This window comes from Anarhichas minor, unplaced genomic scaffold, assembly GCF_050575085.1.
Source record: "Anarhichas minor isolate MPS153535 unplaced genomic scaffold, ASM5057508v1 ptg000024l, whole genome shotgun sequence".
NCBI lineage: Eukaryota > Metazoa > Chordata > Actinopteri > Perciformes > Anarhichadidae > Anarhichas > Anarhichas minor.
Genome location: NW_027466470.1, coordinates 17374719 through 17400686, shown reverse-complemented (window position 1 = coordinate 17400686; position 25968 = coordinate 17374719). Strand labels below are relative to the sequence as shown.

Below are 25968 nucleotides of genomic sequence, written 5' to 3'. Positions count from 1 at the left end.
ACACACACACACACACATACTGACACAGTGACAGTGATCAACCATCTCCATATGTGCATCATCCATCTAATTGTCCCCTCCCCTTGAATGTTGACGGACCCAGATATTTTGTGGAGGTAGAACAATACAGACAGCTCGAGTGGGCTGCTTTTGTGATAAAAGAAGTTTGAAAGCTTCTCCCGTGCGGATGTTACCGTTTACAACCATCTCACACAGACGTGGGACGACTGGATGGAGGAATACGCTCCAGTCTGGCCATGGGAATGCACGGTGGAGGAAGCAAGGAGATGGGTGGGACACCCACGTGAGCATCCTGTTTACAGGGGTGGGCTACAGAGAGGCAGGATCTCTCACCCTCCAGTAGGGGGAAGGAAAATATCAGAGACAGTTGCTTTATTCCAAATGCATGAACCACAGGCCACCTACGACAGCAATATTTTGAGCAGCGATGATGTTAGTCATGGCGGTCATCCCATAATCTATGGGGGATGCTTGGAATTTAAAAATAATAGACAGGCCCTGCAAGGTGGGTGTGTTCATGTGCAGGAGTCATAGTCTATTTCTAGACCTACTGTACGTATGAGCATACTACAGTGTGTGTGTGTGTGTGTGTTGGTTACTGGAGATAGCGTCCTTCCTTCCCCCCCCCAAGCACAGGAAAAGAGTGTTTCCCCTACACACTAGGCTCCAATACCCGTGTGTGCGAACGTCTACTCTACTGCTCAAACACACACAAATAAATATACACAAGCTGCTGTCACTCTCAGACAGAACCAATAACTGAATCAATGTTTCTAAAGGTTTTCAAATCTGTAAAAGAAAGGTTTGCTCACATCAGTACACGTCATAGTGGAACACGAAGGCAGCGAGACGCACTTGATGCTTTACCAGCGGTCGGTTAAGAGCACAGAGTGAGCAACAAGCAGGCCGTCAATGTCGGTATGAAACAGGCAAGAAAAGGTGTTTTGAGGAAGTGTGTGTCACCACAACCACGAGAGGTCCTTGAGCATGCAGCTATAACTGGCCACCCAATACATTATGCAGTTTGTTGCTGCAGAATGCGACAACAGCCCTGGACAGACACAGAGGTGCACACTCACTCACGAGTCGCATGATCCTCCTGATGATGACCTCAGAGCAAGCGTTACCCCGCAAAGGCTAATTATTTTTTAAATTCAAGCTAACGATTTCATTTTTTCCATTGAGATTGTGGGGAACTTCCACAATGATGAAATGGTACATCCCATTGCTATGACGATATATCTTACGTAGCACCTCCCTGCAGGAATGGGGAACTGGCACTTTGCATTTTCAGTTCAATTCAGGACATTAAGCCTCTGAAACACAAATTATAGATCCAAAAAGTGTAAAAGTGTGTAACAGCTGCTACAGCAAGACAAGGCGTCTCTGAATATTGATACCGTCGGTGTGCATCCATGTAGCGCGTGTAATCTTTGCAAAGTGACTCACATTGACACAAACGAAACCACTCCTGGTTGCTTAACGTCAGTATTTATCCTGAGCTAATGTTTTTCAGGCTACAAAGTTGCCGCCCAGATGCCCTGCTGCCCCCGTTATCCATCACTGTTAGTGATCAGCACCCAAGGCCGACCTCTCTCCATCCGTCTCCCAATTTAACAGATCAACGCTTCTTTCTTCTGGCTCTTCTCTGTAATAACAAGGACACATCCCTGGTTATTCACCCCGCCCCTGCTAAATGCAACCTGACATCAGCACACCTCCACTACAGGACCGGGCATGCCGCACCGTAGGGCACCGATGACCCACATAAGTCACAGCGGAGCACGAGCATGCGTAGACAAGACACACACACACACACACACACACACACACACAAACACTTGCTTATTCCATGGGTGGCGACAGATGTGATGTACAGCATAACAAGACTCTCTGACTCATAAAAGCTTCTGAGCCTACATCGGGCTCTTATATCTCCGGCATCAGCTTTTATCTGCCTTTTTTGAAATGTATCTCAACCGCAGCATCTCATTAAAGATCTAGCTATTAGGAAGCATCTATAAAAACTTGATACGAGGCACTCTATCAAGCAAACATCATCATAATCTGTGGGCGCGTTGGAGACATTGACTCGTAAAGAGAAAACTATGGTTGAGGGGAGAGTTGGTGACGAAGGGATATAGAAATAGATGTAAGACAGAGCGGTGCCAGCTGTTACTCAGCGACACAAATAGCTGCACTGTCCTTCTGTTGTAAAACACACACACACACACACACACAATGTATCTACTTAAAGGTGTCTGTTCGCAAGCTAGGGAAGGATGTGCTTCCCACATCTGATGATCGCTGCCCTCCTTTATCCTCCGTCTCTCCTCCCTCTCTTTGTCATTCTCTGTGGATGACTCGAGGTGATTACTCAGATTTAAAGTGACAGGCCGCGTTGAGCCGACTGTCCGCTCGAGCAGTGGTTGACGGGCCTCGCTGGGAGGTGGCGAAGGCCGTCACGAGGCGCCGGGCTGCTCCACGCACTCGCCTAAGTGCTCCGCATCGTTCTGTGCATTACACTTTTTTCACTCTCTGCACTTTGCACAATGATGCACGTGTTGAACTGTGGATGTGAGGCGTCGAAAAAAGAAGAAGAAGAAAAAAAACATCCAGCTGAGATCTACAGGAAGGCCCCACATTGACACAGTTCCTGGAAGGATCCTTAATAACGCCTCATTTCCACTGCACGATTCAGCTCAATTTGATTTATTTTGTGTTTAAAGCAGATACTACCCCATCAATCTAAGCGGAGTTCTTAGCTGATCGTCATAGCAACGCAGAGTGAAACTGACAGTGCATTCAGGATCCTCGCTGGATCCTTTCATCAACAATCAAACAGAGGAATGTGTGCACTTTGTCAGCTGACCACCTCATGGTTTTGCGGTCTGGAAAAAAGTTATTAAAAATGTAAAAATGGTTGGCTGTTAGCTACTAAAAAATGTCATGTTTGTGCAGGATGTCCCGTGAGGATTGTCTCTGACCCATCAGTGGTCTGAGTGTTGTTATACCTCTGCCCTCTAGCATCGGCTCAGCTCGCTTGCAACCTCGACCGAGGTGGTACCAAAAATAAGTAGCAGGTACTATACACAACTTTAGCCAACGGAAACCCAATAAAGAACGATTGTAAGCGAGTCCATCCAGGCCGTAGCATGCAGGTGCTTCTTAATTCTACAAAACTAAATTCTACAAACAAAGGTTTCCCAGGTGTTCGCACACAAACGGGTCCATGGAGGTAGAAGAGGCTGCCTCGCCCTCTGGGGCTGAGGAGGTGTTGATGCATTAAACGTGTCAAGCTGTCCTTTGTGTAAAAGTGATAAGAAGATGAGGTGCGTGTTTGCATGGGAAATAGCTGGGATGTTCATGGATTATCGCTGCGTGACACTGCATAGCCTACACGTGCCTGTGTGTCCTTACTTTGGGTTTAGAATGGTGGATTTGCCAGAAAGCCCAGGTGGAGCATTTTCCTGATTTTGCATTATATTTGAGCGGTGGGACTTTAAGAAGTCAATGAAGCATAATGTCGCTCTGTCGGTTTGGTCCACTGGTCCACCACTTTGGTCCAGACTGAAACATGAAATGTTGTACATTTATGAATCCTACTACGTATTGTAGTGTCACAATGACATTTGTTGTTTTGCCTAAAATGTCTCAACAACTACTGGTAGAGACATTCATGTTCCCCTCAGGATGAATCATACAGACTTTGGTGATCTCCTGACTTTTCCTGCAGCACCATCATCACGTCAATATTACAATTTACAAATACCTGCAAAACTAATGACATTCCCACCAGCCGCAGTTGTACTTTGTGTTTAATGCTAATTATCAAATCTTCACATGCCACAAAGCCTGTGGTCTTGTTATAATAGCATATATTGTTCTAGTTTTGTCCAGAGGTGCTTTATTGATGAACATAAATGTGATTATAATCTAAAGCATCGATAAAAATAAAAAAACGTCACTGTTTGGAAGCAAGAAGCTATTTCTAAACTTGGAGTGATACTCACGTTTCTAATTTGCCATTTGGCTTCATTCAAACAAACTGCTGCTGAGTGTACAACACCTCCAGTATATCAACGCAGAGTCAAGTCAAAAGTGCAGTCGACAGAGAAATCATGATAAACAACTGTAAACTCTGCAGTTTGGACAGCGCCGCGAGCAGTTGATTACTAACTACGCATATTTATTCAATCATCCATGTTGCTGCTCGATTTCATCATCTCTTTAATTAACACAACAATTACACAAGATTAAATTGTTGTGCATCTCAGATGGGTTGAGCTACATTTGTGAATGCGTGGAATAAAAAAAAATAAAAAAGGCATTCGGTACAGAATTTAACATCTGCAATGTACTAAAATAATATCTATTGATAACTCAGGATAAGGTGACAATGCTGCCGTGTGTGTATATATGTGTGTGTGTGCATTGTCTCTTTTGAGTGCTGAGAAGTGCTTCCGATCCCTCTGCTTTGTGCTCCTGTCTATTGTCAGACATTAAACATTATTCACCTTAAACAGCTCAGTGGAGGTGATGTTTCTCCTTCCTCCCTTTCAACCTTGTGGCTGCACTACTCTGAGCTGGTGATGTTAGCATTGAGGGAAAATAAGTTGCCGCGGTGAACAGGTAAGCATGAGACGTCCCTCCATCACCAGAGAGAGGTTGGGGAGGGTAATCAATGGTTTAATGGATGCCCTCAAAATTCTGATGCCCCTTCTCTCTAAAGCATGTCTGTAAGTAACCCAATTCGTGTTTAGCAATCAATTTGTTGACTTTGTGACATGTTTTTGCCTGTTTCTCACATTTGTTATGTCTTTCCTGTTTTAAGAAGTTCTTTTATTTTGAAGGCGGCTCTCAGAGTAAAAACGGAAGTAGAACTGTGCGCGCGAAGAGAGAGAGTAAAGTATGGAGAATATGACGGTTGTGAAAGGTAATAGTATCCCCCCCCCCCAAGAGGCACAAGCTGGGTTAATGTTTTAATAACTGTAATAACTAATAACTAATAACTGTGTGTGTGTTTTTAAGTAGCATAAGTAACTAGCGTAAGCAACAGCGCTGTGTGTGTAGGCTACAGTAATGCTAACAAGAAGGAAATGCTAACACATATTTGTTGCTTTGTGCACAGCTCTTACGTTGTTTGTGGGATTTAAAAATAAATTGTACATTTATCAGTCAAGTGTCAGAGGGATATGCTACAATGTCACCAGGAAGGACACACACACACACACACACACACACACACACACACACACACACACACACACACACACACACACACACACCCTTTTCTCTCAGTCCAGTGAAACACATCCTGAATCCAAATGAGGTCACAGCCTGCAATATCTTCCACATCAAACCATTATTACCTTTTGCCCCGAGGGAGAAGGGAACTAAACAGCCCTCTGCTATTAAAGGCAGTGTACAACTCCAGTTATCAGGTCAGTGCATTACCATCCACCGCCTGTAGGGGCAGCGTGGGGACGCATTGTGGCAGGGGGGGGATGACCTGAAGGAGGATTTGTAGTGTGCTCTGCAATGCTCAATTATCTATTTGTTTTTCTTTACTCGAAGTTGACCCACTTGCACACACAGCTGCTCTTCCGCATTGTTAATTTATATCATGACTTCATGGACAGTAGAGGACACTTCATATCCGGTTCTGTTAACCTGATGCACATCTGTATTTATGGGCAGAAGCAGAAAGGTATGCAAACGATGTGTAAACATGCAATCATAACTCATGTGGCTGACAGCTGGAATGAGGAACCGTGATGAGAAAAAGGCTCCATGGGAGTTTGATATATCACGTCGCGCAGTAATTTAAACAAATTACTTATGTGCCCTTAAGTGAAAGAAATAAGCATGTTTCTCATCAGCCGCACCGTCCTTCACACCACCCGCTGCACTGTGAACGTGCTTCATCATGTCATTCAATCAATATCCACTAAAAATGGATCCAGATGCAGCGGAGAGGGGAAGAGTTGGCATCGGTGCTTGAAAAAAAACTAAAGATCTTCCCCAGTGGTTCCCTCTGTGTCAGTGGACGGGTTAGATGCTGACGTACATAGATGTGTGCTCCCTCTGTGCTCTCCCCCTCTTCCCTGCTCCACTCCTGCTGCCGTTATGTAATGGGTGTGAGTTACGAAACCTTACATTGGAAAATACGAGCCCACTGATCAGCTAGCTCAGAGCGCACACACACACACACACACACACACCTCTGGGGTTTTTCTCCCCCTTGTTTGTGTGAGCGAATGCAAATGTTGTCACTGTAGTGGACAAAAGTGCCCGTGTGTTTGCTCATGCATACATTGTGTGTGTGTGTGTGTGTGTGTGTGTGTGTGTGTGTGTGTGTGTGTACGCACTACAATTGATTGAATACACGGGTGTAAATCAGAGCATTATTGTGAGGCTGTGGAAGTGCGCAGAGCTCTAAAATAAATTATTTAGTGTGTTTGCGGGTGAGCGAGTGTATGAAATACATAAATAAAAGTACAGTGAAAAGAATAACATGGGTTCGTAGTCGCATGTTGCGTTACACAAGCGTGAATACCGGGAGCTATGCTGGTGTAGAACGAGCTATGGCAAGAAAGAGAGAGGGGGGGTGGGGGTGGGGGGTGGTGGGGGACAAGAAAGAGAAAACATGATAAGGCAAAGCAGAGATGGCTGCGATGGAGGAAGGAGAAAACATACAGATAGATTAATACACGGCTGAACAGACAGAAAATGAATCCTGTCACCAGGCAGAAAGAACGAGCTGTAGAGCGAGGTGAGCTGATCTTACTCAGCTGTACATTTCGGTTTTAAGACCACGACAAAACAAAAACAGACAGAATACTCTGACCGGGACACTACGTCCTTTTGTGCTGACGAAATAAAATAAAAAATCATCTAATTGTATCAGCATGCATGAGCAGATATTAAAGGATACAGTTTATTACAACCTGGGTCTTTTTTTCATCAGTTATAATGATGTACGTCATCTGTGTGCGTACACAACCAGGTCAAAGATTAACCGAGGATGCGTCTGTTAACTATAATGGATGATTACGACGAACAGTTTTAGTATTAATTAATTTGACTGTTTGCCGTTGTTTCTCTTCTGAATAAATGTAGCCATTATAATAATAATAATAATTAGAATTTATTATCCTTAAAATTCTCACTACATCAACTGTAAAATGTATTCACCTTAGCTACCTCTATATATAGTTGTCCGAGTGGCGGAGTCCGCCATTCCCACGCCCTATCAAGTGGCGTGCACACGCGCAAGGGATTCACAGGTAAGGACTCACGCACATACTGGACAAAATTGGCCGAATTTGATCAACCTACCAGCCACAGTGGCGGGTAAACAAAGGAGAAATACTGCGAGGCTGCTGGCGGACAAGCATTTTCTAAAGTGTCCGCCCAGTGGAATACTGTTGTTACTTACTAGCCCGTGCGGCTGCTCGACAAAAATGTAATTTCAAAACGTAAACTCTGGGACTCGTATCGTTTAGATTTCTCAGCATTACCACCAATAACCACAGGTGTCGCCAAACCAACCAGAAGTGAAGTCTTCAAACTGAACTGAGAGGATTAGAACTTGATTAGAACCTGAATGCGCGTCAGTCTGCTTGTGTTTCAGCGACTCGTTCCCATGTCACATAAAAAAACATTTTGGTGAGTGTGATACCGGAGCTTATGGAAATGATGGCCAGAACTACCAAAATAACATTAAAATTGTAATATGCCGGCAGAATCCAATACCTTGCATCACACAGTGCCAGGCTAATACGAACGATGATAACGTGTATCGTTTTTTAAGGTTAACAACTCAGAAAAGCCTTTGACGTCTCTCTCACTCCCAGCGAGCATCTTAATATTATACCGGCAAAAAGGTCAGCTGTATTCTCCGTCAAAACCTTCCAAGTGTTTCTGCAGCGCTGTTCCGTGTAGATCGAGTTGTAGAGATCAACTTGTTTGTCAGTGCGGAAGAGGACGGCTTCCTCCATGTTGGGAAATAATGAATTACCAGCGGGGTCATGAATGCGTGAGAAACAAACGGGAGGTTGAGCGTTCACACACAAAATAAAGCGAGCCTGCACACGTGTGAACTGAGTTACTGCTGTGTGATAGTAAACTGGCAGGAGCCAGCGTGCCCGGTTATGTAATGCCTTTGTCTTGCTTGCACACACACACACACACACAGGTTATGACCTGAAAGGTTTTATATGTGCGTGCATATTTCAGTGTTTTAGAGGGCAAGGAGGGTCTCAGCTGAACTGACATTTCTTGTTTTTCCTACTCATCTCCCTCCATTACCCATTCCCTAAGTGTATAACGTCAGACCTTCATATCTCCAGCTGTCATCCGCTCTCCCACTCTTCTCTCCTTACTCTTCTTCTGCTCAGAGTTTAACGTTTGAGTGGCTTCATGTGGTCGGCCCTTGCAGGGAAACCCCTGTTTCTAGCCCAGCTTACTCATTGACCTGAGCCTCTCTTTCCTCACAATCTCCCCTTCTTCTGAAACACGTCGGTATACGGAGCCCATCCTGCTTAACTGTCCTTCGGTATAGCTTGCTGCTCCGTGGCTGATAATTGTCTCCGACCTCCCCAAAGAGGAAGAGGAGCCAAAAGAGAACCTCCAAGAGGGGTCCATTATTGTTAGTGACCTACTCACTGCTTCCTCTCCACCCATCCCCCTGGCCCCACCTACAGCCTCACCCACAGCCCCTCCACATGCCAGCGCCCCCCCCCCCCCCCACGGTGAGTCCCCAGCCCCAGCCTGTGCCATCGCTGCTCAAGGATACGCTGTTGACAGCCACGGGTCACTGCGGTCCAGTCACAGTGTGGCACACACACACTCATGAATGATGCAGCGCTCGCCGCCCGTCCCACGGCTCTCTCGCTAACACATGAGGACACATAATCAGGCTGGATCACGGGCCGATGCGTGCACGGCGACACAAGAGGAGGGCGGGCAGCGTGTCGTGAGGACGCAATTAAAGCAGATCCCAGAAGCCAATAAACAATGCAAGACAACACTGTGAGAGATTCTCTGCCCGGAGGAGCCTTTAAACAAAGTATGAACTGGGGCATGAGCTCCATTGTACTGAGCATGACTCACACTCGCTCTCATACGATTGTCGCGACTCCCGTTTGGTGCGCCAACAATTAAGTCAATCAATAGATTTGTGGATTGACAGCAGATTAATGACGCTTATTGTTTAGGTTATCTATTAAAGGGGTAGTGCAGCGAGTTTGTGTTTTACGTAAGGAAGAAGAACGGTATAAATTGATGCAGCAGAGGCCGAGATATCTCAACTCTTGGTTCCTCCTGTGGATCAAGTTTCTAATTGCTGCCTCTTACACTACCCATAATGCAACTTGATAGTGGTAGACTTCCCCTGCCTGGTCAATTCCCATGTTTTTCAAATTCGATACCCCCAGTTTGTAAAGATTCAAAGGTTTTATTTGCCACATGTGCAGTAGGGCTTGGCAATGTATCGATATTATATGGATATCGTGATATGATGCAAGAGTTGTTGTTTCCGTGTTTTAAAGGCCGCATTACAGTAAAGTGACGTAATGTTCTGAACTCACCAAACTGCTCTAGCTGTTATATTATTTACCTTAAGCCATTTGTGTATTTGAATAGCGAAAAATCACAAATTTGCCTCAGATGGCTTTACAATCTCTATAGATATAAACGACCATCGCATCGGAACATGAAAAACTTAAGTCATTACATCCACATTACTGATGATGACTCTGCAAAAATCTCAATGTGTATTTGTTTTGTACACAAATAGTCAACCCTACAATATCGTCGCAACATCGTTATCGAGGTATTTGGTGAAAGAAATATTTGAGATATTAGATTTTTTCCATACTGCCCAATCATAATGTTCTGTGAAACACAGCGTGGTGTACGCTTGAGGCTGCCCTAAAAGGTTTATTTCATAAAATTGTAGACTAAAAGCCAACATAACCCTGATGACTATTTTACCAGAAACACTGCAGAACTGTTCTCACAATGACCACTACAAGGAAACAAGGAAAATTGGTTTAACATTTACTAAAACATAAAACATGTAACAGTTCCAGCCTCTAAAATGGGAGGATTTGCTTCTTTTACCGGCGAGTCAAAATAAGCAGATTGAATACATCACCTTGGGTCTGAGGGAAACGGTGATTGGCATATTTTGAACTATTTCCCGTTGTTTGATATGGACCCAAGTGGTGCGAAACGATCCTCAAACACACATATTATCTCATAACTCAGGGCACCAGTTGCTAGTCAGCGGCGTCACTGTGTCACTTCAGCCTCCGCATTCTGTCACTCAGCAGGCGCTAATGGCCCGTATACAGCAGCCTGTCCCCACAGCACTCCACATACAGCCTTGATGAAGTGCGGCGCCTCGTACTGTATGGGGGAGCTTAAAGGGAGCGAGAAAGAGAGGGGGGGGAGTGAGGTATTGTCGTCTTAAGCGCCCGCACAATAACTCCTTTCCAGACACGGGGGTTTAGGCTTACCCACCTCGCATTCAACCCCCCTGGGAAGTGCATCAGGGGAGGGTGAAATGTGAGTGCCGGGAATGAAAGGAGAGTAGCGACAGAGGAGCAGGCTGACAACACCTCCCTCTGATACCGAGGCTAAAGAGGGGAGATGAGAACGGTAATTGGTGAGCCAGGGAAAGTTCGATGTCGTGCTAAAGGTTAGAGCTGGATGTGGGGAGGCATAGGCACGGACACTCGGTCGTGTGTGTGTGTGTGTGTGTGTGTTTATGTGTACGTCAGTGATTAATTAGCTCGCAGGGATTCCCGCCCGTTTGTCGTCCCGGGTTTCCCTGTTCATTTGTACCACTGCATTAATAATGCCCGTCACTGCCGCAAACGAAGCGGGGACATTTCACAAGTAAAAATCATCAACTGAATCCCCTCCTGTGTTTCAGCGAGGCCCTCCAGCAACGCTGATCCTGCTTCATTTCGGTAACGAGCAACGGGTTCAATGGAGACTTTGCAACGACTCAACACTACACCAGCCTGAAGGCCGACACGGATATTCATTATGGAAGGAGGAAATTTAACAGGTCACGAAGAGCAGAAGTGCAAGAGATGAATGGGATTGATTGTGTGATACTGTGACATTTGCCTAATTTTTAGCATAAATGACTTCTTCCTGATTCATGAACTGCCCGGGAGAGTCCATCACTTCTGAAGGGACGCATATAGTGTCAGAAAGCAGAAAGGGTCAAATTGATAAATATTTATTATAACCAAATATTTCGTTTTTTTCTCAATCAGATTACCATCTAATTGACTTTGTATATTTATCACATAAATATAAAGTCATGAATATTATTGACTGTTACAAAATACAGTAGGCCTACAGCTGGCAGTTCTCCCTTTTCCCTCACCAAGGGCCCACTCAAGGCATAATTAGCGAGCAGAAGCAGCAGGGTAACATGTCTAAAGGTCAAAGGTGACAACAACGTGACGTTATGTGTTGAATCTGATCACTCTTTCTTTCCCGTGCCGTCCTGTGTGTGTGTGTGTGTGTGTGTGTGTGTGTGTGTGTGTGTGTGTGTGTGTGTGTGTGTGAAACCATCTGCTATTGTTACACATTAACTTCCAACAATGTGCATTGAGTTATTAACATGGTAACACACAGCCCACCATGCAAGCATACATGTACGAGTTACGAAAGATGGCTAGCGAGCAAAAGTGACTCCATGTACCGCGTAGCACCGAGCATGTGCTAACAATCAACGAGGAGACAGACTCTCGAGTCAAGGAAGGCAGATTTAAGTAGGCGGCGGCAACGTTTTCATAGATTCGGTACAAGAATAGCAGACAGGGTGAATACCAGAGCGGTGCACTGTACTATAATATCATCGGGAGCGTGTGTGTGTGTGTGTGTGTGTGTGTGTGTGTGTGTGTGTGTGAGATTGGTGGGAGGACGAATCTGCCGGGCGGTACAAAAATTGCAGCCCGCATGAGGCTCCTGTCTGAACCTGTTTTGCTCACAAAAGTGAAGTATTTGTGCCATTTGATATCACAAGCACACCGGAAGCCGACTCACTTTTTAAACCGTTAACTGGTAAAATAAATGAGTTTAATCGTCTGGCCCAGTCGAACTCGATCTCTCTACACAACAGCTCTGTAACAATGCACGCTGTTGGTTGCCGTTTGCCAACACATGTGCGAGTACAAATATATGAGCAGTGTGTGTGTGTGTGTGTGTGTGTGTGTGTGTGTGTTCGGGGACAATGGCGTAATTTGTATCGCTGATTGGAATTATTAGCCGCTAACCCACAATGAAAGGCAGTCGAACCACTTCCAAGTGTTCCCTGAGGGTAGACCAAACAGGGCCACACAGATAAGCACACTGTTGTTATTGTTTGTACTTAACCTCTAATGACATTCATTATCAGAGGATATGAAGGACTCGCTGCTCAGCTTCAATCTGGCAGCGAGCCGCTGGGATGCTGCCGGCATCCGAGTTGTTCTGGGAGACTTTTTTTTATTAAAAAGCTGCCATGTTGGTGGCATCCCTTTGATGGCGAAACAGGAGAGTAACGAGCTGACTCATGCAAGGGACGAGCACAAGCAATAATAAAAAGGTAAACACTGACTGTAGTTGTTTCTGGTCCAGCTATTGCTCCATGCCTTAAAGTATTAAAAACAAAATGCATGTGATGGGCAGCAGTTGCCTCGGGGCACTCCAGAAGGAAGTTGTCCGCGAAGACAGCGGCTCCGGAGTCAGTTGTTCTTTAATCTCACAGTCGGCCAGAGTCCACAAAGTGATCAGACCCCAGATCTGTGGTTAACAACAGAGCCACAACTACAACCAGCCAACTTCAGAGCAGGGAGAAAGGGAGAGAGAGAGACACACAGACAGAGAGAGAGATGGAGAGAGGGACTTTCACACACACAAGCAGAGTGTAGGGGGGGGGGGGGGGGGGGGGGGTTAAAGGGCCCCTCTCTCCAGATGATGCACAGGGACAGGACGAATGAATGAATGAGATTGCGATGTTGTTGCACATTCCCCACGGCCCCACGTGCTCACTTTTCTCTTTCTTCTCCTTCCCTCCCCTTCTTTCCTTCCCTTTTGTTTTGTTTAAAATTTAACAAGGTCTGGAACAGTGGAGGGCTGAAGCGGGGCATCCGGGGTGTTTTGGCTCAGCTTCATGTCACATGCAGGGGCCATGTGAACACAGTGGCACTGAGAGAGAGAGAGAGAGAGAGAGAGAGAGAGGGGGGGGGGGGGGGGGGGGGGAGAAACAGAAAAAAAGAACTAAAGAAGGGAAGTCTTTAACCAGAGGGAAGCAGTGAGAACTAGAAAATAACTGGGTGGTAGCCGAGAGTGAGTTAATAAAACGACTATTTATGAGAAAGACACCACAAACGAAACAGGAAGTAGACACAGACCGGCTGAAAGAACGAGCACGTGCCAGAGAAGACTAAAAAAATAAATTAAAAAAAAGCAAGGAAGGAGGGACTCTCGGGTGCAGCAGGTGACAGCTCCACTTTGTCTTCAAACTGCACCGCTAACAGCAGGAGACGAGCGCTTTGCCATGTTAATGGTGAGGCTGGCTGCACATGCAGCGACGCCCCCCCGAGATCTCTCGTCTGGGCTAACTGGACTTTTAGTTCATACAGCTTGTCAGCACTTACTGACCTACTTATGATGCATTAGGTACATCTGTTTAATGTAATGCAATCCCCAAATAAAACTAATAAATCCTATGTTTATGAAGCTGATAATGTTTTGTTTTTGAGACATTTGTTCCAACTTCTAATAGGATATTAGAAATACCTCTATACAACACAAGTGCTACACTTATTTTGCGGAGGTTTCACTAAATATTACGGAGACATACTGTACTTTGTTAAAATGTGATACATTGTTAATAAACTAATCGTATACAACAGTATAACTAGCTCCAATTTGAGCAGCAACAACAAAATCTGCTTTTTTGTTTCTGCCGTCCTTTATTTTTCCCGCTAGATACTTTACATCTTCAATAGCTGATTTGTTTTTGGGCCACTTCTTTCCATTCACACATCCAGTACATCCAGAGCAACATTAGCATTCATTTGAAGTCGTGTTTCTGGACACCTGATGAATTGAAGTCCAATATTTAATCGTTTAAGCTCCGTTTTTGTTTCCCGGGTGAAATATGTGTCTCGTTAGCAGCGAGTCGTTTATCTTGTCGCTCTGCTTTTGGGTGCTGAGCCGGTGGCGTACAGTACAGTGGGTTTTTGGGAGCATATCTGCTGAACGCCAACCGCGGCCGAAAGCGGTGAGAGCGAATCCAAACGGTAAAAGCTGCGGGCCGGACAACCACAACAATGAGTGCAAAAAAAGGCAGCATGCTCAAAAAACAAGACCGGTGCGCAACTATTCCCAATTTTCAGGGTGCAACGGCTGCACCCCAAAACAAACATAGTTCAACTTTTGGAACGCGCACCGCATGTCGTATGACGGGGAACAACCAATTCCAGCCGGCAGATATCTTTCCTCTCTTCCATAAATATCAGTCCATGGTAAATACGGAGAAGTTGATTTCAGTGCGGATGCTACCCAGAGCTTTACGGTCAGTCCCACGGGACATGTCTTACAACACACTTTGAATGTACGGCTTCAATGACGCAGTTAGCAGTTTATGATCGTTGAGCAACGTCAGGCGCAAACTGCCTTCGCATTCCTTGGAAGTTGGAACAAGAGCGTTTTCCAGGAGATAAAAGACGCGTCCCTGGCCTCAGGCTCCACAGATGCACCTATTGAACTCAGTGTAAGGTGATGCTGAACAATGGACTGCGGATTTACCTGCAGGAGCATAGTAGGGTACCTGTGCAATAACCGTGGTGTTGTGCAGTACATAGCAGTGCAAATCATCATCTGTGCGGTTGTGGCAGCGTCCATCAGTGTGCTTTCAAACCCTCTCTCTCTAAAAAAAAACTAATAAACAAAGTCTCCTGCCAATGAGGAAGTTTCATTCTTGTGCTTCAGCATTTTAGACGAGAGACAAACTTTAAACTAGGTCATTCCATATCATCAACTCTGACCCCTTTCTATTGGAGCAGAGTCCACAGAAGCAGGCTCAGCTCCACCCAAACACACCTTATCTAGCCGTGTCCGGATGACACAAACAAAGATTGTGGGGACAGTTTGGTAACGCTCTGCATTCCTTCCGCACAGTGACATTTGTTAAACACTCCATCTACTTAGCTGTTTGTTTTCTGCAGTGCAGGAAGCTTCTTCTGTAGAAAAAACAACTAAATCTCCAATAAAAACAGCTGCCTTCGAACCGTAACAACAGATCCTTTTGTAATGCTTACTCAATGTGTGTGTTGAGGAATACAAAATTCTGATAAATTAGAATTTTAAAACGTAATGCAAAAATAACCTCTCTGGAGACTCGGGCTTTGTAAAACAAATCAGTGGGAGCGCCGCTGGAGCGCTGGTATTTAAAAGCCTCCCATCCAGGCATTGACACAGTTCTGTCCTGGACACTAGCGGGCTGTGTCTTCCCTAATCAGATTTTTTTTTTTTTGGGCCTCTTTAATGCTGAGAGTTGCAGATGTTGTCTGGTATTAAAGTGGGCTGCTGCTGATCAAAGCCGCGGAGAGCGAGCCCCTGCCGGCCTGCCTCTAATCCCCCCCACCCCCCCGTCGCGCATGTGGTCGGGGGGGGGGGGGGCCGGGACTGGTGCTCAACTCTGGGCTAGTGGGCCTTCACCATGACCCCGCTGAAAGGGGGGGGGGGGGGGGGGAGAGACCTTTTTTTGCTGCTTTTTGCTCGAGCACACCGCCAACTGCTACCCTCCAAGGTTTCTGGGGAGCATTCGGCAAGGGCAGTCAGCCGAGAGGCCGGGCTGCTCCCACAAGGCAGACTGCTGCCCTCCCCTAACCCCCCCCCCCCCCCCCCCTAACAACTTGCGGGCAGGCAGACAGGAGTGACATATCAGCATGACATTGTTCAGCCTAGGTTTAGCGGCTAGCCACAAAGCAATGAGAATTTCAATTCCCTCCGTTTCTTTTTCTACTTAGACATGTAGAAATAATGACCTGCGCTGTTCGTTTTTACCTTTTACTTTTTTTTTTTTAAGAGACAATTATGATTCTCAGAGTGAAAAGCAATATAAGCCAGGGGAGAGATGAAGAGATATGGGAGGATAAATGGAAACTGTCAGATGGTGTGAGGGAGGAGGAGGAGATGCGAGGGGAGGGGGATCGATCACGAGAGAAATTGAGAGAGAGGGAGGAGGATGTCAGCCAAGAAGGCAATCTATATTAGACAGAAAACAGTTCCCCCGGCTGTAACCGCTACGAGCCGACACCGCCGTCCTCTTCCGCGTCTCCCTCACGTGCAAATCCTCAGAGACGGCTTTATGACCTCGTCTCCACGAGTGGGTTCCACGTGAAGAGACAGGAGATGCATAAATCTCTGCTTGGATTTTACGCATACAGTAGTGAACACAATAAAACCTCAGCGCACACGGACACATGCGTACTAGATGTGAGCTCTAGAACGTGTGAAATCTGATTACACAATTACATAATGACTCAGCAATTGGCCATTTAGAAAGAGCATTAGCTGTCAGGCGGACGACATGGATGTGAGAAAAGTTCTCCCTGTAGTGTTTGCACGCACGGAGATGCTGTAGTTTTGGCAACCTGCGCCACGTTTTAGTAGATTCAAGTGAACTCGACACTTCCCTGGAGGCCGGCAACACATCGTTTGAATAGACAAAATTCATTGAAACCGAGCCACTACGAGGGGAACCCCGTATTGCCGTCAGGACAACCGGTGACCGATCACGAGACGCACTCAGCGAAACAACGACAAAATGTGCGCAGACCGTCCTCTTCGTAGAGATGCGAGGGTGGGAGCGGTTCTGGAGTGCTGACTGTGCAAAGAAGGCAGCGAAGGCCCAGACGAGATGGAGTGAGCGCTTCCTCTCCCTAATAGCTGCTCACAGACCGCTGGAGAAAGTTGGGAGCTTCATTAAGCCGTTAAACCCCATAGAGTCCTTTAAGTCATCGCGTCACCGGAGAGGCCTCGAGGTAAGAGAGCGGAGAGTTACAGTCCTGAGAGGACATTCCTCAAAGCTTTTAGAGTAGCTCAACTATTCATTATCTTCTTAAACTGTAGGATCGTCTGTGTACCTGGAATGAAGACATCCTGTCAGTTGGACTCAAGCTGCTGCCATTACTCATGTGGAGATTTTTATTTTATTTCATTGCTTCTAATATTGATTGAAACTTTTATTTGAGAAACTATTTAGAGCCACAAATGTATCCCAGACATAATGTGTACTGCAATTTCATATTTCTCTGATGTAATTTGACATTGCTGACATTGTGTTCCTTATTGAGCCTCATGTTTGGACAAACACGATGAAGTAGAGTTACCGTCTTGCTGTTGTCTGCCTCTGTCCACTCGTCAAATTTGCGTTTTTTTGTGTGAAATTGTCCCATTAGCGTACGGATTGTTTTGAGTTTTTGAGCCAAAAATGTGTTTCGTGAGGTCACAGCGACCTTTGACCTCCAAAATCGAATCAGTTCAGGCTTGAGTCCAGGTGGACGTTTGGCCAAATTTAAAGAAATCTGCTCCAGCAGTTCCTGAGACATAGCGTTCACGAGAATGGGACGGACGTCCCGGAAACATAATTCCTCCGACCACGCCTGTCGCTGGCGTTGAGGCGTAACAACTAAGCAAAAAAAGTGAAAAACGCAAGAACAAGTACACGTCTAAAGGACCTTATTTTTTTTCTTCAAAGTCTCACCATGAACCCACTGTTTTGGTTCTTAAAAAGATAATCTGTCATTTAAAGATGCTGTAGATTCAAGCAGGTGATGACAGAAATACAGAATCTGTGCAATGTCAGCCTGAGAGTTGAAGCTATAGCCCCTGAAGTAATGAGATGGTGTTATTATTTGAATTTTGGAAATAATCAACTCAATAACAGTGAGACAATAGGCATGAAATCGCAATTTGTTTTGAGCATTATTGCAGAGAAAACTTTATATTAAAAGCAGGCTATAAAAAATAACGCTGTGTTATTTTGAGAGACAGAACTAGCAGCTCTCTCATTGTGAAACTACAACTCCAACCAAAGTATTACCACAAATGTGCAAAGCCATAAAAACGTGTGCGCGCAGGGACATTCCGCCGCTTTTGTTTTGTACAGAGCGGAGCCATTATCCCATTAGATAGCTCTGCTTTTATTAGTTCTGCATGAACTATTCTTCCTGCCAAGTTCACCTTGCTGGCAGACACTGAAAACAACACGGGAATTAACCCGAAAATTGGGTGCAGCATGTTGAAGCCGTTATCGACCCTGACTCTTGTTTCGCAGAGGCTTGAGCCGTAAACCCGAGCGGAGCTGAAAAAGGAATTAATACCTCGACAGTTCCCAGGCCGGCTACACGCCAGCGGTCAGTCACGTCGCTCATAAAGCAGGATGAAACTTTAAAAAAGGGCATTCATTTCAACTTTAATAGGGGGAGTAGAAAGCTCACAGGAGAAGCAGAAACTGAAGTGCAGGGGCGAGAGTGTGTTTGCAAAGCTGAGTAGGCTAATGAATCTAAATAATTAAATGTGCTGCTTTGCTTTGGTTAAGGACTCTGGGTCCACTGTCTCTTGGGAACCCCGTGTGCCACTATGAGTTAGGGTTCAGTATGTCATTTCCTTTTCATGCAAGTCCACACACACACACACACACACACACACACACACACAACGAGCTCTGGGTAAGGGAACGGAGCCATCCCAGCAGGGGGCAACTTCATTAAATGAGGGCTGAGGATCTCCTGTCCGCAGAGCAGACACCCCATCACTGAGCGACGCTGACCTGCGCCCGACACTTTTACCCAAACGGGCAATTAAATCAAGGCTCAATGTACAGTTAGAAAAATAATCTGTTAAAGCAAAGGGGGGGGGGGTCTCTCTGCAACAGAATGTATTGATTATACAAGTCTTTTTTTACTCGTTCTCCTTGTACTCAAACTCTAATAAAGCTGGCTCGGCATTACAAGAGGCTCCTGTGTGAAAAGCCCTGAAAGGATCAGTCGTCAGGCTGCCAAAGAGGACAGCGGCTCTTTGATCTAGGCAGCGTTCTGTACATGTGTGTGTGTGGGGGGGGTTTGTGTGTCTAGCAGGGCAAAGTGAGTTCTCTCATCTGGCCACTGCGGAGTCCATACGCAATCAAAACCATGACCTGGACCTTCCAAAGTCAAACCGGCCTCTGCATTGTCTATAAAGGATCTGGCACAACGCACCACGGCAACTCTTCGACTTAACGGCCTCTTCCCATCGTTCTCCCGCCTCCCCAATCACGCTGAGTGCAGAGTACCTCTTCTCTCAGCCTTATTAAAAGATACGGAACAGTTTACTGGCTGCTCATGCACTTAATATCAAGGTTTATATATATATATATATGTACACACACACACAGTTGTGTGAAAAAGTGATTTGCCCCCCCCCCCCCCCGTTAAAACATAAATTAACTGTGGTTTATCACATCTTTGGAAAGCCGAGTTCAATTTCTCTAGCCACACCCAGGCCTGATTACTGCCACACCTGTTCTCAATCAAGAAATCACTTAAATAGGACCTGCCTGACAAAGTGAGGTAGACCAAAAGATCCTCAAAAGCTAGACATCATGCTGCGATCCAAAGAAATTCAGGAACAAATGAGAAACAAAGTAATTGAGATCTATCAGTCTGGAAAAGGTTACAAAGCCATTTCTAAAGCTTTGGGACTCCAGCGAACCACAGTGAGAGCCATTATCCACAAAAACATGGAACAGTGGTGAACCTTCCCAGGAGTGGCCGGCCGACCAAAATTACCCCAAGAGCGCAGCGACGACTCATCCAAGAGGTCACAAAAGACCCCAGAACAACATCCAAAGAACTGCAGGCCTCACTTGCCTCAATTAAGGTCAGTGTTCATGACCCACCATAAGAAAGAGACTGGGCAAAAATGGCCTGCATGGCAGAGTTCCAAGACGAAAACCACTGCTGAGCAAAAAGAACATAAAGGCTCGTCTCAGTTTTGCCAGAAAACATCTTGATGATCCCCAAGACTTTTGGGAAAATACTCTGTGGACTGACGAGACAAAAGTTGAACTTTTTGGAAGGTGTATGTCCCATTACATCTGGCGTAAAAGTAACACGGCATTTCAGAAAAGGAACATCATACCAACAGTAAAATATGGTGGTGGTAGTGTAATGGTCTGTGGCTGTTTTGCTGCTTCAGGACCTGGAAGACTTGCTGTGGTAAATGGAACCATGAATTCTGCCGTCTACCAAAAAATCCTGAAGGAGAATGTCCGGCCATCTGTTCGTGACCTCAAGCTGAAGCGCACTTGGGTTCTGCAGCAGGACAATGATCCAAAACACACCAGCAAGTCCACCTCTGAATGGCTTAAGAAAAACAAAATGAAGACTTTGGAGTGGCCTAGTCAAAGTCCCGACCTGAATCCGATTGAGATGCTGTGGCATGACCTTAAAAAGGCGGTTCATGCTCGAAAGCCCTCCAATGTGGCTGAATTACAACAATTCTGCAAAGATGAGTGGGCCAGAATTCCTCTACAGCGCTGTAAAATACTCATTGCCAGTTATCGCAAACGCTTGATTGCAGTTGTTGCTGCTAAGGGTGGCCCAACCAGTTATTAGGTTTAGGGGGCAATCACCTTTTTTTTTTTTTTCAACCTTAATAATAAAAACCTTCATTGAAAAACTGCATTTTGTGTTTACTTGTGTTATCTTTGTCTAATATTTAAATTTGTTTGATGATCTGAAACATTTAAGTGTGACAAACGTGCAAAAAAATAAGAAATCAGGAAGGGGGCAAACACTTTTTCACACAACTGTATATATATTCACACACACTGTATATGAATGCAAAGAACTTCAATTGAGCAACTGATAAAATGCATAATAAGGAATTAGATACTGGACTTCCTGTATCAAAGGCCGCTTTGCACTGCACAGGCGTGCAGACAAAAAGGCCCTCAGTGTGACTGAGGTCTACAGTTGTGGCAGCTGCGCCTGAGAGTCAGCCAGCAAGTCAGCTGAGACCGGCCCTATCTGAACCATTCAAAGTCAGCGCAACATGTGTCTGCGCGGTATCCCCTCGTACCCCCCCACCACCACCTCCTCAGCAGACGTGCCTGACATTCTAGACGAGCCAGCGTACATTCCTCGCATGCCTTCATCGTGTAAAGGAAAAGGGCAGAGGAGCAGCACTGCTGTCACAGAGGCAGCTCTGCTTTCTCTCTACAGTGCATGCAACTGTGTGTGTGCGTGTGTGTGCATGAAAGAAAGTGCTCTTCAGTCCCTCTCTGTGCGACTGAATGCCAATTAGGCCTTTTGTGTCAGACTGTGGCTTGAGTGTTGCGTAGTGTTATTGGCTGTGGGGGGGGGGGGGGGGCTGGAGAGAGAGCTCAGGTGACCGCAGTTAAGCCGTCTCACATGGGATGTGGAGGCGTCGCCCTCGGAGGGGCATCGGGGCCTACTTCTGACCGCCTCTAGCAGCTTGCGTTGCTACCGCCGGTTGAGCTCAGCTGACTGGCTGCACAAACTCGTACAGCATTCGCGTTCCTTTCCCCTCCTAAATGCACATCCGTCCACATGAGCCCCAGTGTGCACTGCTCACACGCGGCCTGCCATTACACGCCATCTGAATGAAATCATGGCACCTCAAGCAAGGCAAGCGCTCGAGAGCACAATAGGTCATGAGGCGACACGCGACTGTGAGCGGGAGCGACCTCTGGCTCGACAGCCTCTCGGGACAGGAAGCCGGAGAGCGTCGGCGCCTCTCTTTCCCCATACTTCAGACCCCAGCAAAACGGTTTCTCCTCAACTGTCCTCACCAGACACTCAGTTTCACCAACTCCTCCTCCCCCACCCTCCCCATTTCACTTCCCTCGGCGGCAACAGCAACGGCAGCAGCGGTGAAGAAAGAGGCTTCCTGAGCTTTGGAGGAGCACGTTAACCCAACTTGGCAGGCAGTTTAGTTTAGTGTGACAGTAGCCGCGCTGGATGCCAATGGGACAGGCCCTGTGCCGCATCTCAATGACCAGAATTCACTTGGTACACAGAGAGGGTTTATGGTGCTCCCAGCCATACCGCTTCCCACCCCTGCTCTCCATCCAACCACAAAGGCATTCAGCCTTTTCATCGCGATGATAATGGGGCAAAAGCCGGAAAAAGGGCCCCATGTCTGAGCACCGTAAGTTGCGGCGATGGCTTTGTGGCGGATGTCATGCGTGTCCAATGGGAGGACAGTGTGCTGGTCTGACAAGGACAGAAGAAACTATCTGAAAAAAAAAAAAAAAAAAAAGAATAAAACACAACCAGACCTGAAAATGTAAAAAGGAAGTCCGAGGCAAGGTCGACCTGTCAAAGCAGCTGCATTCGGACCGTGACCTCACACTGACCCATCCACTCCACCACACAACCTGAACGTGGTAAATCATCACTGAGAGCCACATTTATGGCGAACAGACTTTTAATAATAACCCACTAAATTGCGGTGAGCAGCAAAAGGCCTTGTGCTGCACTCGCCTGGCCTGACAGCAGCCTCTTCACACCCTCCTGTGAAAATGACATTCGGTCTCAGCAACAAACAAACAAAAATAAGAAAGAAAGAAAAGAAACTGTTGCTTTGCTCTATTAGTGCAACGTCACAAAGCACACCTGCTTGGTTTGTTTTTGTGACACAGGTCGCCAACCTGTTACAAACACACAGAGCTGCGGTCCAAAACCACGTGATGTGCAAAAAGAGAAGGGCCTCAACAAGCCCCCAGAGTGTAGCAGGAAACCTGCTCGTGGGAGAATTGTTGAATTAGAATTTTAACATCTGAACGCATCATTTCACTTACCTGCATAGAAGCGTAACAAAGAGCCAATTTCCGTGTTAAGCCCTTCCTCTTGTACTCTCCACGGGTCCTTAAATCCAAGCTTAAAGAGAAAGTCATTCTGGATCTGCAGAGGCCTCTCGTCGGGGCTAAGCCTCCTGACTGTCTCGCCGTGCATCTGAACGTACAGCGTGGGGCTGGACTCGCGGGAATCTCCATCGTGGCCTGCTGTCGGCCCCGACCGTGCGGGGTCTTGGCCATCAGGTGTGTTACCTGTAGAACAGGCTCTCGACAGTGAGCCGGCGCTGCTGCTGGGTGGCAGGCTGCCCAGACTGTGTGGGCTCAGTCTGCTCTCCGGTCTCATGTTGGTCGTCGCGTTGTTCAAACGGCCGACGTTGCACTGCTTGTAGTTGGCGGCGGTGACAGCGCCGACCCCGTTGGCGTGATGCTGCGAGATGGGGTCCATGCTCGCGCTGGACGCGGGACAGTCGAGGTCCAGCTCGTCCGAGGAGCTGCCGTACATGTCGTGGCCCTCCGTGGCGCTGTCAAACGAGGGGCTGAGGATGGACGCCTCGGTGCCCAGGACCATGTCGTCGCTGAGGGAGTCCCTGTGCTCGCTGAGCCGGGCCCCGGAGCTCAGGTCGTCAAACGCGCTGCTCTCCACGTCCGAGCCAGAGTTTAATCCGTAGCTGTCCAGACAGTTCCTGTGCTCCGAGTCGTCGTCGTTGGGGGTGTCCATGTTCGAGTTTGAGTTCAAATCGGACAGCGAGCAGGCTATGTTGTCTTGCGACTCCGATTCCGGGGTGAAAAGTTTCCCATCGACGTCCTGTTGCGTTTGCCTCTCGTCTGCGTTCTCCATGAGCAGCAGTCTCAACCTGTCACTCGGATGGCCCCTTAATTCAGCGGATTCCAGGGGGGTCAGGTGGCTGCATTTCACACTCGAGTCTTCGTTCACCTTGCGCGGGTTATCGGTGTACTCGTACTTCACATTGCAGTTGCCATTTTGGTCAGTCTTGGGGTTATCTTTACAAAAAGTGCGCACGACAGAGCTCGACTTACCGCAGAGTTTACTCAGCCGGAGCGCCACCTCGCCGGCCGTGGTGTCCATAGTGCAAAGGACCGGCCTGGGATACGAGGGCGTCAGTCTCTCGTGGACGTGTACGGAGCCCCGGTGGAGGTCCGCTCTCACCCACTCGCGATCCGCGGGCTGCAGCTGCATGTTCTGCCGGTGCTTCAGCAGAGTCTTCCTGTCCAGACTCCGGGTGTGCAAAGACGCAGAGGACAGGGCCGAGTTCATCTTGGCGCCGCAGGCGGTGGTGACAGCTGAGGCGGCGGCGGTGGTGGCTGCAGCTGCGGCGGAGAGGTTCCTCTTCAAGCGCCTCCGTCTCAACAGGAGGGAGCTGGAGTTGCTGGACGAGCCCCGGCCATTAGACGCCGCGGTTCGGTTTGACGCACTAGAAGAGGCGGACTGGGGGAGGCTGTTCCCGTTCTTCGCCTCTACGCGGGAGGGTGCCGAATGTCCACCGCCATCATCCGCCGGAGTCCCCCGGGCGACAGACAGTCCGCTGGGCTTCTTCATTAACTTGGTCGCGCCGTCCTCAGCGACAGCCTGCACGCTTTCCATCTCTGCCAATGAAAAGTCCCCCGCTCGAAACAAATAACGGTGCGCACTTGGTTACACCTACAACGTCTACATTTAAAAGCCGTAAAAAGCGTGCCCACCGTGCTAAATGTCCGCCAACAGGGCGGTGTTCCTGACTTATTCCACTAGTAGTCATTCACTTCTTGGCTTCCTTTCCTTGTCGGAGTCTCCTCCGCTCCTCCGGAGAGGGGAAAAAAAAACAAAAAAAAACATTTCACCGATTAAATTCGCTGGGAAGAGGCTGGGCGCGCGGGGACGGATCAGGGCGGAGACGTGACTGCGCGTCCCATTTGGACCAAAATACAGTGCTGGAATATGAAATGAACGTCGGCCGACCTGCTACGCAAATGCTGGCTGATATATATTCATGAGGAGGACACAAGATGGGGTCGCTAACAACAACGCGGTGGATTGTGGGAAGTGTATTGTGCCGGGAAAGCGCCGTGCCGTCGCCGCCGGCAGCAGAGAAGTGATGTCACGAATACATTTCCCATGAAGCCTTTCGTCGGTGTCAGTGAAGTGAGGCGGGGGACAGATGGGAGGCGTAAACATAGCTCGTATAAAGTGTTTGGTGTGCAGCCTCTGAAGTACTTCCTCCTATCGGTTGTAGTCGCAGTACATATCTACGGGCTACCTGCATGTTGGCAGCTAAGAAAACGACCGTGTCAGGGTCACTCACTGTAGTGAAGTTACCGCACAAACAGCCATTATCAGTTGTCAACTGTTGAATATGAGAGTACACTTTGAACCGTCAATAATTAGGGTTACGTTCAGTCTCACGCGATGTGTTCACTTCCCTTTATTACAGTTCTGCCGCATGGAGATATGAAGCTCCGCTGTAGGTGTATTTATTTCAGACTAGTGGTGACGAGGCAAATAACTTCAGCACCATCTCGTCAGGACGCCATTTCACAAGGCCATACAGGCCCAGGATCAGTGTTCATCCCCTCATTCTATTGTATTTCTCGCCATCTAGTGGAGCGAACCGCAAAGCTTGACCTAAACTTTTTTTTTTTTTTTTTTTTTTTTTTTCTGTTGAGGACGCAGCGACCCTGAGCAAGAGCAAGAGCCGGTGGTTTGTGTGCGTGTTTTGTTTAAGCGCACCTCTTTCTAAATGTCTTCAAGCTAAAGGAGTTATGCTATTATTAGACGTGCAAAATCCCGATATAATTATTGTCAAATGCATATGTGATTTTTGCATATAATGCATGCCAATTTAAATTCCGGAGCATTTGCACGCTGACTTTTGTGAAAATGATGCAATTTCTGCAGATGTCTCACATTTATCTTCAGTCATAACCTAATGAGGAATCTTATTTACATACTTACCTAACATTAGAAACCAACAGCCTACATCTTCTTTTCTGGCTAATTATGGGATAGGTTCACAGCTGTTCAAGCCCGTCTTAAAACAATACTTCCACCCCCATGTGTACAT

The 25968-nt window shown here is 47.0% G+C and overlaps 1 protein-coding gene across 1 annotated transcript in view; it reads right to left on the bottom strand.

The window, feature by feature from the left end:
* phlpp1 (PH domain and leucine rich repeat protein phosphatase 1) overlaps positions 1-24884 on the bottom strand; it is a 44819-nt gene extending 19935 nt beyond the window's left edge. Inside the window, exon 1 of the mRNA XM_076098315.1 lies at positions 22913-24884. Within this exon, the coding sequence (XP_075954430.1) occupies positions 22913-24512 (1600 nt within the window). The 5' untranslated portion in view covers positions 24513-24884. The remainder of the gene's footprint in view (positions 1-22912) is intronic.
* Positions 24885-25968: the final 1084 nt, after the last annotated feature.